We start from the raw sequence: 19,466 nt of genomic DNA, 5'->3' as shown, positions 1-19,466 counted from the left end.
TTCAAGTTAATCTCTTTATTTTAATTCATAAATTCGTTCCTTTGTATTATATATGAGATGAATGAGGTGTTTGGTCTCATTCCTTTCTTTTCCTCATTTAAGATCAGGATCTGGATTAGGGAGCAATGTATGAGAATGGTGACTAATAAAATAGATGACTAGAGCTGAGTTATGCAAATCAATGTGGATTAAGTTCCAAGAATGAGAAAGAAATCGAGATCAAAAAAATCTCTGTAATATTGCCTTTGTAGATTGTTTGGGTAAAACAGTATTAATGAGGTGCCTACAAAATTTCACTGACATTATGTAAAATAATGCTATCATAGCATAGGGCTGGCTCTTGTTCTGTTTTACCACATAAGGGACACATGGAACCAATGCTTTTTATATAACCAAATCTTTATTGGGCCTTATAAATTCCATACCTTTGCTTTCTGTAAAATTGCGTATACTGAGAATATCATTGAGCTCCTGATAGTGGTTCTGTTTAATATACGTTGTTTTTTCAGGTGTGTCCTGAAGCTGCATTGTGACTTCTTCTAGAGCTTTGTCCAACTGTTAAAAGAAAAGAATGTTATAAATTATATGAAAACATTTGTTATCCTTCATTCTACTTTTTTTGTCCTACTTTTTATGGACTTTATGGCTTTTTACGGACACCAGCTTTGTGTAGTATATTTATTTTAACTATGCATAAAGGTACACATATAAAGAAAGAACTTAAACTACTGTTATTCATCTGTGGAGACATCCATAGATAATGAATCATAAAAAAATCCTTTCTTGATAGTATAGTATTCCTATTTCAGTGCTGTTTCTTTGCAGAGGTTTCCTGAGCATGTGATAGAATGTATCCAACATCTTTAAAAAGTCACGTAAGTTTTGTCCTATAAATAAATATATTGTTATTTGATCATGCTTATGTGTATCCATAAGTACTAAGATTCTTACATATATCAAACCGGTTCTCAGTTTGATGAGTAACAGAATTACACAATAGAAATGATATTGTAAGGTGAAATGGTCAAGGCAAGGACTACTTGCTTTGATTTAATTTTTCATGTGTTATTCCATATTACGTGTTAAGACTAGACTTTGTTAAATTGTTATAGATGGGTGCTTAGTTTAGGACTATGAATTCTGACAGCTGCTACAGGCATCCTTTGGGAAAGTTCCTTCCTCTAATTCTTCTCATGCTCCTAAAAGTAGACAGCAGCATAAAAAAATCTAAGCAGTCCCCAAGGTTTTGGTAGCTATAAAATGGCATTGTGAAAAATCTGGAAAAGCATTCTTTCTTGGTAGCTAGATGGTGACTGTTATCAAGCGGGTAGTTAAGGAGATCATTCTATTTTAAAAGATGTCCTTGAAAAGGAGAAATTTGCACTAAAATCTCTCCATCTTGACATTCCATCTGTTTCCCCAAGTACTATAGATTGTTCAATGCAAAAAATATAGAGTAAAATTTATAACTATAAATGCTATTTCTTAGAAAACATTCTCAGATAAATCTTTATTAAAGATAGCTGACAAAAGGTTTCCTATAACTTCTCAAATCATCCAGCTGATTCACAGCCTTAAGCCTTCTAATGTTTTTATACCTGAAGAGTGAAGTGGCCCTAGCTTTAATTAACTTTGTAATGTGATTGTAAAACCTAAATTAGCTGAGATGTTCATTTAAGCTTCAAATATTTCTCCTCAGCTTCCTGTTACAAATGAATTAATAAATAACAAGAGCCATCATATTAACTTAAGCAATGCAAAAGACACTGAAGTGCATTTAAACCTCTCATGCAAAATTACTTTAAGATTTGAATATTAAGAAATCTCTTCTGGCATGGCTGAATTTCATCATTCTCCATCTTTCCACTAAAAATAATCTTCAAGGTAGCTCACAGTAAACCGTATATAAATCAACAGAGTTAAAATTAAAACATTAAAATTCTCTAAATTAAAACAATAAAAATAGGCAACAGCCCACCAAATTAAAACCTAATGCACTTCAGCAGAAAGTTAGCAAATACTAAACTGTGTGTGTGTGTGTTTTAAAACATATTTGCCTGGTGGAAGGATGCAGAGATGAAGCTATCCTAGCTTCTCTTGGTAGACATTTTCAAAGGCTGAACACTCACCAATAAAGACTTATGATTATGAACTGTGATTTCTCTCATGAGCAGAAGAACATTTATTAAGAGAGTTTGTCCCTAGTGAAGTCAATGAAGGAAATAAGGAAACGGCAACATCTATTGAATTTTTCCTCTTCATTGCTGTGAGACTGGCAGAGAGGGAATAACAAGCCCTTCCTACTTGCAATTCTTGATATCAAGTGTGCAGAAGTTCTTGCTTCATAATTTTACCAACTTGGCCTAAAAGGAAAACTGAAAACTCATTTCCATTAAGGGATAAATAAAGGATGCACAGTAGATTTTTAAGAATGGCAAAAACACCACCAAACGTTTCATTAGCCCTACAAGATAGACCGGAGTAGGAAACTTACTCCAAGGGAAATTTAGAACTATGCTCTTTTAGCGACACAATCTTGCAAATCTACTTGTTGACCTAATGGCTTCTGGATTTGTTATCCAAGGCCATCTCCATGGCTTCCTACATATACTTTTAAAAACATTACCTTTAGAATGGGATAAGTGGTCTAGCACAGGGCTTTTCAACCAGTGGTATGGGTACCACCTGTGGTACATTGGCACCTGGCAGGTGGTACGTGACCATCCTAGAAAAGTGGTAGCTGGGGAGAGGAATGAGCTGAACTGGTGGCAGCACTGCATAAGCCTGAGTGAGAGTTGGCTGGAGCTGCAGGGCTGTCAGGGCTCAGCGGAAGCCAGGATCAGTGCTTCTTCGGGACTGTCAGGGCTCAGTGGAAGCTCCAGGATCAGCGCCAGGGTCCAGCTGGAGCTCGGCGCTGATCCTGGTGCTTCTGCTGAGCCCAGAAGAAGCGCTGATCAGCTGGAATGTTGCAGCATCTCCAGGTCTTGTGATTTACATTCAGATGCTTGGCAACTGATTCATATTTATGATGGTCACAGTGTCCCAGGGTCATGTGAAGTGACCAAAACTTGCTGCAACCACCCAGCAGACGGGGGGGGGGAAATAAAAACCAAACACCCCCCACCCCAACCCCACTGCGAATCCTCAACAAAAATGCTCACAACAATGAAAACCTCGGATAGGAGGAAGAGTGCCACCGGGCAGGCAGGCAGATGTCTTACTAGGCTGTGGCTTGGGGAGCACTTTTTTCAGTGCCATTGTAACTTTGAACAGTCACTAGGCGAGGACTACCTGTACTTTATCACTTTTTCCTTTTTTTTTTTGGTCATCAAGTTTTTGACACCTTGCTAGGTGACTGGTGGTACACGGATGTTGCCATATCCTAAAAGTGGTACAATGGATGAAAAGGTTGAAAAGCCCTGGTCTAGCCCTTTCCTTTACTTCACCTGTCACACTAGACAGATATGAATATTATATCATGTTCTCATTTACAAGGTTTTTACAAGACTTCCATACTGTCTCATTTGGGCTATGTATGTGTGTTTTACATAGTGCACATCATGTGTGTGTGCATATGTGTAAAAAACATGTAAAATGGTAGGGCGGATTAAAACAAATACATTTTTAATCTAAAATGAAAGCCAAAGCAAATTCAAGTAATCATACAGTAGTGGCCAAAATTGTGGAAACCTTTTGGGAAAAGTGTACAGTAATAGTAATAGTAATAAAGTTGGAAGGGACCTTGGAGGTCATCTAGTCCAACCCCCTGCTCAGGCAGGAAACCCTACACCATTTTGGACAAATGGCTATCCAGTCTCTTCTTAAAAACTTCCAGTGTTGGAGCATTTACTGCTTCTGGAGGCAGGCTGTTCCACTGATTAATTGTTCTCACTGTCAGGAAGTTTCTCCTTAGTTCTAGGTTGCTTCTCTCCTTGATTAGTTTCCACCCGTTGCTTCTTGTTCTGCCTTCAGGTGCTTTTGAAAATAGCTTAATTCCCTCTTCTTTATGGCAGCCCCTGAGATATTGGAATACTGCTATCATGTCCCCCCTTGTCCTTCTCTTCGTTAAACTAGACATACCCAATTCTAGCAACCGTTCCTTATATGTTTTAGCCTCCAGTCCCCTAATCATCTCTGTTGCTCTTCTCTGTACTCTTTCTAGAGTCTCAACATCTTTTTTACATCGTGTTGACCAAAACTGGATGCAGTATTCCAAGTGTGGCCTTACCAAGGCATTGAAGAGTGGTATTAATACTTCACGTGATCTTGATTCTATCCCTCTGTTAATGCAGCCTAGCACTGTGTTGGCTTTTTTGGCAGCTGCAGCACACTGCTGGCTCATATTTAGGTGATTGTCTACTAGGACTATAAATGCCACTTTTGGTTAAGTTTCCACCAATTTTCTTCTAATTTCTTTATAACTGTAGCCTTGTTCACTTAATAATACTATTTTACATCGCTTTCTGGGCAACCAGTCAACTCTTTGCACCATTACTTTAATTTTATTATGTTTTACAAGCTCACTAAATGAAAGGAAAAAAACCCCAACCAACTTGATAGCGATCACATAACACACTGACAAATGTCCTCCTCTCAGCTTCAATACATGACATCAATAACTGCATCCTACTGTGATCTGATTGGCTCATTGCCAAAACAAGATGACACCTGATTGGCTCTCTAAACACTCATGCTCATTGGCTACAATCAGATGAAGGAAAGATACCTGATATCAACCGAAGCAAGTTGTGCTTCCTTTTTCTGGTTATTTGGCTATAACTTTTCATAGAATATAGTACAGATAATTGAACAAACTTTGTTACATTACATTCTTGATTAAATTATCTTTCCATTGATATATAATTTTATGGTACTACTCCCAAAAAAGTGGTGTTATTAGCCATCAAACCTCAAAAATACACTTTTCCCAAAAGGTTTCCACAATTTTGGCCACTACTGTATTTTCTGAAGAATGTTCCTACATGATGCCACAGATCTAGCAGATGGCCAGCAGCAAGCTCCATATAATAAATAGTCCAATCACTATGTCAGTGCAATTAAACTTCACTGCAATCCAACTAAATTTTGGAACGTTATGGTCCACTTGAGTTTGGTGAGATAGATTTGGGAAGAGTTTACAAATTTCTGCTCCATTCCATTATTACCAGTTATTTAAAATGGCAGTGTTCCAGTGTTCCAGCTAGGATGCAGTACCAACTAGAGAAGAGGAGAAAATTATCAGTAAAATCTCATTCAATTATGAAGATTGGTTAGTGTAAGAATCTTTGAGACGTGTGTATAAACTCATTGTGGTGTAGTTGGGAATTTTTTTTCTGCCAGATTTAAATTAAGGAAGCCCTTTTTAATATTGTATTTAATATTGTACAATATTGTAATATTGTATTCCATTTACTCTCCTCTCCCCCACTTTGTTATAGGAAAAAAGAGTAGTATTGTATTTTAAGTTGCCTGGTTAGCATTGGACATCAAATTGATGATACATAATCTATCATCTATTTTTTTTTCTCAATGGGTGTTTTTGTACCTAGTTAAAGTGGCTAGTTTTCCCAGTTGCAATGTATGGCTGTGAAAATTGGACCATAAGAAAGGCTGAGCGCAAAAGAATTGAGGCCTTTGAACTATGGTACTGGAGAAGACTCCTGCGAGTCCCTTGGACTGCAAGGCGTTCAAACCGGTCAGTCCTAGAAGAGATCAACCCCGACTGCTCTTTAGAAGGCCAGATCCTGAAGTTGAAACTCAAATACTTTGGCCACCTAATGAGAAGGAAGGACTCACTGGAAAAGGGCCTAATGCTGGAAAAGATTGAGGGCAATAGAAGAAGGGGATGACAGAGAATGAGATGTCTGGATGGAGTCACTGAAGCAGTAGGTGTGAACTTAAATGGACTCCAGAAGATGGTAGAGGACAGGAAGACCTGGAGGAACATTGTCCATGGGGTCGCAATGGGTCGGACACGACTTCGCAATTAACAACAACAAAGTGGCTAAGGGATAAATGAAAATTTATCTTTCTTTGTATAATCAATTCTCCAGTGATATACCCAGATCTACCATCCCACCACCAGTTGACTGCAAAATGGATAACGGTCATAGACAAAGTGCTTGGAAACTGGACTTCTGCATCAGGAAAGCAGATTGATTGGGAAAGTCAATATTCTCTCACTATGCTCTTTATCTGATACTTGGGGAAGTTAATTGTGTCCTGCAATCTTAGAATGTATCATAAGAACTACTGTGATTATTGTATTTGCATTATATAAAAGCAAAACACCTGTTCGGGACCAGCAAGAGTAGGGTGGCAGCCCACTCAAGAAGCAGACTGGGAATGGAAAAGATCAGGGGCCTACCCCCCCAACTTTGCTCTGAAGTCTCAGAACAAGACTACTCACACCAATTCTTCACTTTGAGAAATGCTACTGCTGCAGTCACATACCCATGCAGTTTTCTGGACTAGGAATTAAATCCAAATCCTTGCTGTCAGGAACTCTTCAGAATTTGGTATTGCCTGGGAGTGGTCTTGTGATAGCAGGCACATAAAGGCAGGAAAATATATAGCAGCAGTCCTCTATCTTAGGTAGTTGATCTGTTTGGGCTGCCCTTACTCCACACTCTCTGTCCTAAAAACTGGATTTGAAGCAAGTTTCTCTTTCCTGTTTTCCAGGAAATCAATTGTTTCCTGAAATCTCGGGGAAGTGGAATCATTCTAGAGGTCAGGAATTGCAACAGAGTAGGTGTGTTTCCTGGGTCCTGCAAGATTACATTCTTTAATTGATGGGGCCCAGAGTGCACCCACCCTGCTGGACTGTTCTGGAGAGATGCAGATAAATGAAAATGTTTGCTTTCTCATTATCTTCTGACTAGATTAGTCTCTGCTGCTGGTGAGAAGAGCCAAATGAAGATGAATGATAAATCTAAATTTTCAGCAATTCCACTAATCATTTACATAGCCTTTCTGTTATGTATCATTTTAGCAGTGTGCTGGATTTTGTCATTGCACGTTACATTAAACACCTTTTAAAAAGAATAATTAAAATTTTCCCACTAGAGTACATATGGATTAAGATGTTAAAAAATGGCCCTGGTGGGTTATGAACTCTGCTTTTATTATACTAAAAATGAGTCAATGCTCAATAACATGGTTTTATTTTTAAAATGTCTTACTTCTTGAAGTATAGAAAATCAATTACAAGTAATGCTAGCAATAAATAGTATCAGCAAAATAATGGATGATTGTTCTGTTCTAATAACAATGATTAAAAAATCCTGGCTGAAAGTTCTATCAGTTCATAGCTAAAAATACATTCTACATTTGATGAGGGCAACAGCAGTATTAGGAAACAGAAATGAGAAGTCTATTCTAAAAAAATGGACAAATTCTCTACATTTATGAGGCCAATGCCCAATATGGAGGGGGGGTTACATAGAAAGGAAAACATAGGCAGTTTAAAATGTGGTTCTTTATATTTCATCTGTTTTGACTCCAAATGTGAATGGCTTCCTGGCTGTACCAAATGACCTTGCATGCAAAGACAACAGGACACAATCAGAGCAGGTAATACCTCTGTTATTTTCATTCTAAGCTGGTGGTTCTCTGACTGTAGCCCTTCTAATCGAGATGTGCTGGCTTGGTTGACACTGGTGACAGATGTTGATGTTTTTGAATCATCTTTCTTCTGATTTTGGGTGAACTGAAGCCCTCTGTTCCGAGTGGCAGCATCTGGATTTGTTCTCAGAGTAATTAACTGAAATTTTAACAGCAATGAGATAATCCTCAAGGATATTGATTGAGTCATTGGCTATCTTTGCCCTTCCACCCCTTAACACTATAAAAATAAAGGTTATCGAGCACACAGATAATTCAAGTATCAAGTTTGAAGTTTTCAGCAGCAGTCCCCTCATTTTCCACATACATGTCTTAAAATTATTCAGCTACATATAATCCCATCCCCAATTTGCAAAAATTTCTTATTGCATCACCGAGCTTTGCAGAAACCCATGCAAGTAGCCTCAGTACTACTATGATTCCTTATCACCTCAGTGCATCCATTCTATGCATCTACTCTATGCATCTGATGAAGTGAGATGCAGCTCAGAAAGGGTTATGTCTTTCAATAAAATTTGTTTAATTGGAAAAGGTGCTACTAGAGTCTTAATTTTTTCCACCCATAGAGTAATACAGGTCTTTCCTTCCTATGTCTAGAATTACAGATAATTGTGAAATAACGTTCAAACTTAATACGGGCAATCATGATTATGATTTCTAGCCTTTTAATATACACAACTCGAGACACAAAACACCTGTTACGCTCTAACCCAGGGGTCCCCAATCCCCCGGTCTGTGGACCAGTACCGGGCCACGGCATGCCAGCAACTGGTCCGCACAAACAAGCAAAGCCCCATCCGCAGGATGCAGGCAACACATAAAACCACACCCCCTCCGGTCCACAGAAAAACCTCTCTCCACGTAACCAGTTCCTGGTGCCTAAAAGGTTGGGGACCTCTGCTCTAACCTAACATTCTATTGGCTCTCACCTTATAGAAGAAGTTGAGCCAAATGTTCCCTTTTGCATTGTTCCTCCTCATTCCAAAGCAACTTCATAATGGAGACAACCACCTAACTGCTGTACAAAATCATATGCAAATAAAACCATTCATTACAAATCAGGTTACTTACCTTAGGTACAAAGACCAAGCAGAGGGTAATGGTGCTACAAAATATAATCACTAGTGCCACAATGCAGAACTGTACATTGGGCTGGTCTCGTGTAAGAAAGGAAACAGCAGCTCCAATGATGCACATGATGCCCACATTATAAACACTCATGCCAATATATTTACTGTCATTCAGAGCAGGAATGCTCACATTTCGAGTCTCCCATGCCAAAAAACATCCAAATAGCTGGAATCAGAAAAAAAAGGAAGGCACGTTGTAACAAAACACGCAGTTGCATTTTTTCATTTTTGAAAACAAAATTGCATTCACATATTGAAATTGGGAGGAGGAGATTCCTCTCCCCCATACACAACAAACAAATAAAACAGAAAGGGATGGCACACATTTTATACATAGAATGCAGCTCTTTAAACACAATATTAAATCTAGATCAGAAGGAAGCTGTTTTACTGTTTCTCTTCTTGTGTTTTTAGTTTGACAAATGCAAGTATATTTAATTATCACTGATGAATCTGATAACTAACTCTTCTTTTAAAATGAGTAGGATTTTAAAGAGTTTAACACTGAATTCATCATACTTTTTGGTATTTAAGTTCAGACCGGGGAGGGGGGGGAGTGGAGGTGCTGCCATTATGCTGCCTACTTATATGTTTCTATAACTACATAACTTACCAGAGGGCACTAAGTACAGCCTAAACATGAAACATAAAGGAGCTAACATAGAGTAGCAGCTCCCTTATCTCAGCTCCTCATTAGCTAGAAAGAATTGTTAAAGTGTTGGACTAGGAATTGGGAATCCCAGGATGAAGACTATCCTCAACCATAAAGTTCACAAATATTATAGCTCAACAATCCTGTGTGGTAAGGAAAAAAATGGAGGAGAGAGTATTATGTGTACACCTAAAGTTCCTGAAGGAAAGACAGGATAGAAATCTAACAAATAGCATGAGATGAATATGATTTATATTTCTGTAATTGAAAATTTAAGTTATAAAACATGGTTTATTGCTAAGCAGCTGTTAAAGGTATTTCCAACAGACTGGGTACAATTGTGTTAAGCTAGAATTACTGATGTTTTTATTAGGTCATATATTTCAAGGTGCAGTGAAGGTACTTTGAATAGTCAGTCACAAGATAATACTATTTACTTTCACTAGCTGTATTTAAAGGGCAGAAACTCATGATTACATTGGACAGAGAGAATACTAGATGTAAAAGCGCTGACTCAAGTCATCATAATCTTAGTAGTCAAGCTTATAATATGCAGCTTTCGTGTCTCCAGAACACATTTTCCACCTTTCAATTTGCCCTCAAATTCTCCCTCTATTAGGCAGAAGAAAAACATATTAGAATAAAAATAGATTAGAATTAGAATTAAAAAAATATATCTTTGTTTTGGGAGGGAGGGAAGCTTTGTGAAATTAGTCTCACTATTATCACAAGATAAGTTATTTTGATTTCTGTTTTGATGATAAGGTTAAATGCTTGTCTATATTTTATTTATTTATTAGATTTTTACCCTGCCTTTATTATTTTTATAAATAATTTAAGATAGCAAACATAATATAATACTCCTTTTTTGCCCCAAAAGCAACTCTGTAAGGTGAGTTGGGCTGAGTGAGAATGACTGGCCTAAGGTCACCACTTAGCTTTCATGCCTAAGGCGGGACTAAAACTCAGTTTCCTAGTTTCTTGGCCAGCACCCTAACTCTACACCAAACTGGCTCTCATTTTAAGAGGATTTTAATATATCAATAGTAAATATACTGCTCAAAACAATAAAGGGAACACAAACGTATAGGATCCTATACGTTTGTGTTCCCTTTATTTTTGTGAGCAGTATATATTTTATTTACTTATAATTAGAATATATATATATATTTGAATGAAATAAATCTCTCTAATATACTGTAGATCAGTGTTTCCCAAACTTGACAATTTTAAGGCATGTGGACTTCAACTCCCAGAATTCCACAGCCAGCGTTGCTGGCTGTGGAATTCTGGGAGTTGAAGTCCACATGCCTTAAAATTGTCAAGTTTGGGAAACACTGCTGTAGATGTTTAGTTTAGAAAAGCATCGCAAAAACAAGACAGGTAAGATACATATTTCTCTCCTATCATTCCTTCAAGGTTTTCAGGGGAGGTACCCGATTTTCTCCTGTCATTCTTTTCATCTAGCAACCATCCTAGAAGGTAAGCTAGGCAGAGCAACAATGACTACCTAATATAAAGTGACCCTAGTCAGTTTCATGGCTAAACAAAACTGTGATTTAAGGTTTCCTGAATTCCTGAGCCAAGAATACTAAACATTACACCACCACCCTAGGCTCTGAGCTGCACTTACCATTCAACTTACCATGAGTAGGCCTTTATAGGCATAAACGATGCCAAGCCAGATAGTCATGTGAGTGTTTTCACAATGCTCCAAAATGGGAAGAATTGAGATATCTCGGCCTGCAGGGTCAGGCTACAAGGGGATATAAGAGAACAAAAGAGAGTCTGTAGTTGATATTTATTTCTTTATATCTATAGGTGAGGAAGAAGGTGGCTGTGGCTGGTCTGAAGAGAAAAATCCTGCAAGAAATGGAATTAAGGTGGCAGAAGGTTATCAGATTGTCTCATTATTCAAAAATGTACACCATTTGGGGGCATTTTTACTGCAATTCTATACACACTTAATTGAGAATAAGACCTACTAATAAAATGTATTATTGTTGTTCTATGCACATGTATTATTATTAAGTGCATGCACTGTTATTATTATCAATTTGAATCTATCCTTGCAGGATCAAGGCCTCTTCATTCAAGGTTATGCTCTACTGTGGGTTGGCATGTTTTCGAATAAGGAGCGAGTCATGCAACCACCTTTTGTGCCTTAGGAAGAATCAGAATCAGGCTCTCCCTTCTCCTATCGTGTTTATATGTGTGTATGTATGTAAAGTATATGCAACAAACATTGTCATACATTTCATTTAATATATTTACAGGTAGTCCTTGAATTACAACTGAAATTAGTACCAGAACTGCCATCACTAAGCGCTGCAATTGTAAAGTACAACATCATGTGATTGCATTGCATAGTGATCACAATCCAGGCAGTTCTGGTTGTTGTCTTAACTCCAGATGAGTGGTTCATTAGGTGGAAAGTGGAGGGAGTCTGAGTTAAAGAGAGCAAATATGATGTGGAGGTGCTGCAGGGGGGTGGGAAAACCCTGGGCGGCCTAGGGAGGCTACGAACAAGTTGGTGGAGGAAATGCTGTGATGCAGCACAAGTTCAGGAGGCTCGAGAAAGAGGGCATGAGGTGTGTGAGAACATAGTATGTGCAAATATGGAGGTGGGTAAGACTTACCCAAGCAACTTACAACCTTGCCTACCAGTTTCCCCATGGACTTTGCTTATGGGAAGCTGGCAGGGAAGATAACAAATGACAATCACCTGACCGCAGGACATTGCAACCAGTTGTAAGTTCAACCAGTTGCCAAGCCCCTGAATTTTGATCATGTGACCATAGGGGCACTGTAACATCCAAAACTTTGAGGACCAGTCATAAGTCCCTTCATTCACAGCCACTGTAACTTCAAATGGTCATTGAATGGATGGTTGTAACTTGAAGACTGCCTCTATTATCAATAAATATTGTGTTTCTAGTACATTCAGTAGCAGATGCTTTGTATGCTACAATGCTTAAACATTACTAAAAGCATTTAAAACTTATGTTCTTTAATTACAATATTGGAGAAGACAATATTTATTATTTTATAGAGCTCACAGCAGTTTTATATATGTACATTATCAAGATGAACTCTGCAAGAGTGATCCAAAATACGCCATCTTCAGTTTCAAACACATCAAGCCCCATCAATAATAACAGAGTCATAACAATATATATAGCTCAGGGTTAAACCTGAGGAGTCCTGGTGCTCTCTGAGCTTGGTTTTTGTTTACAGATGTTTCATTACCTGATTAGATATCACAATCAATGCCTCTGCTCAACACTGAACAGCACATCAACATTGATCATGTAACCTAGTTGGATAATGAAATGTCTGTTAGCAAACAACTAAGCTCAGAAAACACAAGGACTCCACAGATTTAAGACTCCTGAGCTACATATATTCTCTTTTAGACTCCTGAGCTACATATATTCTCTTTTATTGGAAGTCATTTTCTTTTTTCATACTCATGAAGGTGAGAGGGTACAGACAGAGAGATAATGGTTCACCTAAAAGATTGTAGTCTGACTGTTGGGGTGAGTGGGTAGGAACCACTGAAATAGCTTTATAGTGTGGCTTTTAGTTCCATCAGTCTGTTTGCTTCATTGTTTTAATATTATAAAAGCAGAGAGTTCATCTACAAAAATGGATGAACTGCAAAAATCACCTACAAAGGAAAGTATGAAAACTTCTGCATCTAATGTGCTATTTTTTTTAAAAAAAAATTAGAAATGAGAGAATCAGTCTAGGAAGCAGAGACCCGGAGCTGATGACTGAGGACCAAGAATATGGATGTTTTTATTTACCTCCAAGATATGAATGAGACACATATCTCTGAGATTTTATTATATTCCTATGCAAAGATTTCATACCATGGATTAAAGAAACTGGAGAGGGCATAGTTGTGATAAGTGTAGAGATGTTATTTAATCAAATAAGACAAGACTTGGTGCTTTGCACTATAAATAAATACTGCACATTACTATAGTATTAAATTAATGAAGTACGCATTGAATATAAAAATAAACAAAATAACTTGATAACATCCAATTACTTTTGCCATTTGTTTTTGCCTTTTGATTTTTTATTTTACAAGCAACAATATTGTATGTACTTATAGAGGGAGCTGGAATAAAACAAATCCTCGTCTCTGATCTTAAATGTGTATCTGGTCAATTTTAATGGACAAAAAACCACATTTTTTATTAAAAATCATTAGCAGCTTGCATGTTGCACACCCTCAATACTTTTCTACACTGTGCTAGTGTTACCATTAATGTCCAGCTAAAAGGATGTGGATTGATTTAGATAAGGCCACACTTAGAGCAGATCAATCTAAATAAATGGGAATTAAGCTAGGCTGTAGCTTTTTTTGAAGTATAACTTTATTTCAATAAATTAAGCGCGGCTGTTGAAATGTAACTTTATTTCTGAACATAAAAGCAAATTTTTATTTATTTATTTAATATGAATGCTACCCATTCCAAGTGCTTCTGGATGGCTCACAGCATAAAAATAAACCACAAATACAGTTTGTAGGTTGAATTTACAATCATCTGAATTTATAACAGACCCCCCCCAAATACTTATGACCCATTTCCTAGTTATGGCCATTGCAGAACCCTTACAATCTTTTCCCTTATGACCAACTGCAGTCCCTCCACCTATCTCCCCCCACTATCCTTCCCCGCTGGGTCCCTGCAAACCTTGGATCTGCTTTCCCACACACACTGGGTCCCTGCAGGGCCTCGGCCTTCTCCCCTCCCCTGTCACTCATCACACAGTTACCTTTTGAAGATCTCCAGAGCTCCGGACCTCACTTTGAGAAGGAGGGTAGGCCACTCTGTCCCTCAGTGTTCCTGTCATGTTGAAATGGCAGTCCAGGGATGCTGAGGGTCAGAGTGGCCTGCCCCCCTTCCCCAATGTGAGCTCCAGAGCTCCAGAGAGCACCAAAAGTTAAGTGCATGATGGGTGATGAGGGTGGGGAGGAGGTCTAAGCCTTGTGGGGATTTGGTGTTGGGGGGAGAAAGGCCTGTGGGGACCCTGTGGGGAGAAAGAGACCTCCAGAGACCTAATGGAGAGAAAGGCCCGTGGGAACCAGTTGGGGAGAGAGAAAACTGGCCCCAAAGCTGTGGGGATCCCAAGGAGAGGGAACCAAAACACAGGGTATTTTAGGGGGAGATGGACATGGGAGGCCTGGGGCAGGCAGGCCTGGGTTTGCACTAGGTCTCCCAGGGCCTCTCCTACCCCAAGGTATTCTGTGTTCTGTTTACAAATGCATCAGGATGAGCAAGTGATATTGCTTAATGACCATAACTGCATGCAACTGTAATGGGCAGGCTTCATTACGGTTGCAGGCTGAGCACTACCAGTATACAAAAAGCATATGTCAACAAGATGGAAGAAGTGGGCCACAAAACAAACATATTATTTGCTCACAAGTGTCTAAATCCTTCAAGCCCAATGCTTGAGAGAACAGTCTGTCTTTGAGGTCCTCCAGAATGCCATCAGTGTGGGAGCTACCCAGCTCTTAAAGGACCCTCTTTCCAGAGAGTTAGGTGCCTTGACAGAGAAGAAATGCTTCTGGGTTCCTGAAAGGTGGCACTGCTTGGTTGAAAGAACCTGGAATTCATCATCTCTGTTGTATTAAACTGGTCAGAGCTGATGCTATGGAAGATGAATGATCTCTAAAGTAAACAGGCCCTATGCCATGTAGACCTTGATAGGTTGTAACCAGCACCCTGAAGATGATTTATTTTCAGCCGCACAGCATGAGAATGGATTTACATTAGACTGTTAAAATTTCTATTTCAGTTTCCTATAAATATGCTGAGAGAAGCACATCAAGTAACCATGCAGGTTTCTTGGCCGTCTTATGTATTGTAAATGCTTTTTTTACAGGATGCTTTTCAGCTTCTCACTTTAGCTTACAAACCTTGTATTGGTCTCCCATGCAAACATGCACTACATCAGATCCTGATTAACTGCTAGTGTGAACAAAGACAGCACAGTGTGCCATCTACAGTACTTTAGGTTAATGGAATATAGGAATATCCATTCACACTCAAGAACATGATTGTTTCAGACTTTATTTTTTGGGATTGTGCATCCAAAAGATTTTTAACACTCTGCACAAAACAACAACAATAACAACCCTGAAAAACATTGGGTGAATACCACCTCTCATCAAAAAAGCACTGACAATTTTATTATGGTATTTTTCAAGGAAATGAAGTTAGAAAAAATAGAACCCTTGCAAAAGCCAAGAAAAAAAAAATGCAGGAAAGCTACTGATATAGGATATACCTATATATGATAGGAACAACAACAACATCAACAAAAAACAGAATGGAAAGGGAAGGGTACAGTTGCCACCTTTATTAACCCCATATCTGTGTCTTTAAAGGTAGAAATTTCACTTTCTTAAATTTTTAAATACTATAGTGCTACTGAAAGCATGGATGAAGGACAGTAGAAAGTTGTTTCCTGAGATTTCTCACATGTCCACAGGAATAGCTGGGCCTTGTTGATGTCTCTGATAATGTAAAATAATATTATGAACAGGCGTAAGGTATGTGGTTACAAAGAAATTAAGAGGAAGCATTTAACAAAATACATGTTTAGCAAAGTAATTAAAATTTCTGTTTCTATGAACATACATGTAACCGTGTGTCAATTTCAGACACGTTGGGCAGCATTACAGAATTTCTCCACCATTAATTTTTCCAAATTAAGCTGCCAAACCACAGTCTTTGTGTTTTACAATTTATCAGGCTCAAGTACAGCCTTTAATCATTTAATGCTTTCCAGTGATCAGATTCCTAGATGAAATCCACTTTGCTTAGAACTTTGAAAATCTCACTTGTAAGAATTATTTTTAGACATTTGTATTCAACCACATCAGCTTCTATTCCAGGGGTTCTCAACCTTGGCAACTTTAAGACTTGTGGACTTCAACTCCCAGAATTCCTCAGCCAGCTTTGATTCTGGGAGTTGAAGTCCACAAGTCTTAAAGTTGCCAAGGTTGAGAACCCCTGTTTATTCTATCCAGTAATATTCAGTTATCTGAAGTGACCCTGTGTGGTACTTGTCAGAAAAAAATGAATGTTTTTATATCAAGGGATAGTTTTACATTGGTGGTGATGGTGGCTTTTTGGCTCAACAACATGTGGACATTTGCAAATGCTGCAACAAATTTAACATATTATTTTTAAAATAACACAGTACTCAACCTGATATTATTTTCAGCCTGCCTGAGTTAGTTTATTTCGCATTGTTGAAGCTATCTGTCAAAAAATATACAATATAACCCCATTTTTCATGAAGGTGGATTGTTCTCGCTAACTATTTTGGAAAGTGTTTCAAAAATAATGTTCTGAATTAATCTGTTTAGATTAACAATATCCAAACATTTTCCATTTCTGAAACAAGATGTTTCCTTGCATTTGTCTATGTGTTCAAATTACCTTTTGGTAGCAATTTATGGATATTTAGAGATGGAACAATTGTCTTATTATGTCAATGGATATTTTCTCTATCATCATGAGCCAAGAACAGAATTCTCAATAGAATATACCCATCATTTAGCACTTTTGGAGGAAAGAAATAGTAGACTGCAAAAAGCATAGCAGATGACTACCGTAGGATGAAGAGACAGCAAATAGAAAGGGCTCTCTGATAACTCCACTCTAACAAAGAGAGGACTTTAGATTACCCAGAGATGCTCCACACAGCTGCTCCTCATGAAGAGACCACAAGATAGTGGCCTCTGGAGGGTTTACAGTTCTGAGAGGTGAAGAAATAGCTATCTTGAAAATTTCTCAATAGAATGTAACCACTATTTAGCATTCCCCCCCCATATTTTTATCTATGGGAAACTGATTTTTATAAGCATGCTATGTTTTAAGACAAATGATTATTTGATGCTGTGTTGCCATTACAGCCTCCTAATTTAACCACACAATTTTGATTTAACTGAAGAGTGTTGGGGTGGGGAAAATAAATTAAAAGTCCATCTGATTGATTATATTTATATTGAATAAAATAGATAGCAGCATTTTCTAGAATTCTGTAAGATTCATTCTTGCCTGGGAAATAGCATAAAGTTCAATGAAAAAATAAATAACATTTATAGTAAGGTTTGAACACTGTAATATACAATCAAAATGAAGAAAACTGTAATTAATGCATCTTTGAATGACCTTAACTATTTCAACTTTTCTAAAAAATTCTAAGTGATCATTGGGAAATTTAAAAATGGGAGTGGAAAGTTAGATGTTTAACAGGTTTAACTAGTAAAATTCCCATGACTGTGCATTGCAGATGCAAGTAAATGGAAAGATTTGTACATTGCAGCATCCTTTGGAGGGGAGAAAAGCTGTATAATCCATGCTGTTCATAGAGACATTTCTGTGAACTCCCTCCAGAAATGATGAAAAAGCAGAACATGAGGAAACCACTGGGGCAGAACACAACCTCCTCTCTATCCTGGTGACCCAGCTATTAAGTTTGCTCTCTTGCTACACCGAGTGTAAAAAATTTCAAGCAATGTAGTGGATTGTTCACTTATTAGTATCAATGAATGGCATTGGTGGACATCACCCAAGTCTCACATTGCTGACCTGTCCCAAACCCAAACCCAAATTCTTATTTTTATTTTCTTTTTCTTTTTGGTTGCTGAAGCCTGATCACAAGTAGGTAAGAGCAGGGAGAAAGAGCTTCATCTCTGCGTGTCTTGCATTCTCCTTTCAGATAGACCTGCAGGTTGAGCCCCACAAGAAAAGACAAGCTAACATCTGTGACTATGACAAAGATCTCAGCTCATGGAGAAGAGGCATGGAGAGTATAGCTTTACCATACCCTACCCCTAAGTTACACTGACATCAGTTGTTCAAGTGCACAGAGTGTCATTTGTAGATCATAATTATCGATCATAATCTGCCTTTCCTTTTCTTACAAATCTCTTAATACTATGTATAGATATCAGGCTGGTCTAAATGTACGACACTACAATAAAAAGTCAACATGCAAAGTATCAGCAGAGGTTGTTGCTGAAGAAGTCAATATGATGGAAATGCAACTGATTAACTTGCATTGCCTGCCAATGTATAAATGGACATTTCAAGCAAATAAGGGCTGTCGGCATAATACCTAGAATTAGCCTCTTGCCAACCCTCTAGTGAATCATTGATGAGCAAAAAGTAGGATCTGACTTTTTAACAATTTGGGCAACCTCCCCCCCATCATTGATTCTGTCTTCCAGCCTAATTTTCTAGCCTCCATCAAACGTCTCATGAAATCAAGACACATTATACAGACTTTGTCTTGCAGTCTACTACATTAGTTAGGTTATTAAAGAATGGATATGCTTCTCTCTAGGTGCTTACAAATTGATTTGTAATTTGTTCTAACTCCTTGAAAGGTGCTGACAAAGATCTTCCTAGTCCTTAAAGCTCTGAGTTTATCTAATTCACATTCTTGAAATATAATTCTATTTTCCTCTTTCCAACCTCCAGGGCTCTGAAACTTTCCCAGAGGATTTGAAGATTTAAAAAAAAAAATCAAACTTCATTTGGTTAAGTCTTTTCAATTAAAAAAAGCAATTAAGGTCTCCCAGCTATTCCATTCCTATTCTGATGGGTACCCCTGCTTAGATGTTTATTAATATTACATATGCTCACCATCAAGTCTCAGTTTTTCTTCTCCAAGAAGGAAACAGCCACAAAGTACAGAGCTTCTTTATTAAAAGATCCTTCTTTATGCAAACACTGGATATTTGGAATAGAATTTGCACAGGCCTGCCTAATGGTCAAGTTATCTTTCATTTTGTTTGTTATAATGGCTTCTGAACTGTTTTTAAAGCACTATGTTTTCATGACTTTTTAATTGGGGATACACTGAGAGTCAGTTTTGTCTAGTGCTTATGGTGCTGGCCTAGGAACCAGGAGACTAATCTTACCTAGGGCGTGGAAAACCAGCTGGATGACTTCGGGCAAGTCACTCTTTCTCAGCCCAACTCATCTCACAAGGCTGTTGTTGTAGGGAAAATAGTATGAGGA

General features: G+C 38.0%; 1 protein-coding gene across 1 annotated transcript in view; it reads right to left on the bottom strand.

Annotated features, from left to right (window-relative positions):
- The window catches only part of GABBR2 (gamma-aminobutyric acid type B receptor subunit 2), a 342,316-nt gene that overhangs the window by 5,144 nt on the left and 317,706 nt on the right, over positions 1 to 19,466 (bottom strand). Inside the window, exons 14-17 of the mRNA XM_039329325.1 lie at positions 11,051 to 11,161; positions 8,695 to 8,919; positions 7,580 to 7,762; positions 426 to 555 (exon numbers count right to left, since the gene is read on the bottom strand). Of these exons, the coding sequence (XP_039185259.1) occupies positions 426 to 555; positions 7,580 to 7,762; positions 8,695 to 8,919; positions 11,051 to 11,161 (649 nt within the window). The remainder of the gene's footprint in view (positions 1 to 425; positions 556 to 7,579; positions 7,763 to 8,694; positions 8,920 to 11,050; positions 11,162 to 19,466) is intronic.

The sequence above is a fragment of the Crotalus tigris genome, unplaced genomic scaffold, assembly GCF_016545835.1.
Source record: "Crotalus tigris isolate CLP2741 ecotype Arizona unplaced genomic scaffold, ASM1654583v1 scf7180000024391.5723578, whole genome shotgun sequence".
Taxonomy (NCBI): Eukaryota; Metazoa; Chordata; class Lepidosauria; order Squamata; family Viperidae; genus Crotalus; species Crotalus tigris.
This window is presented reverse-complemented; position numbering and strand designations above follow the sequence as displayed.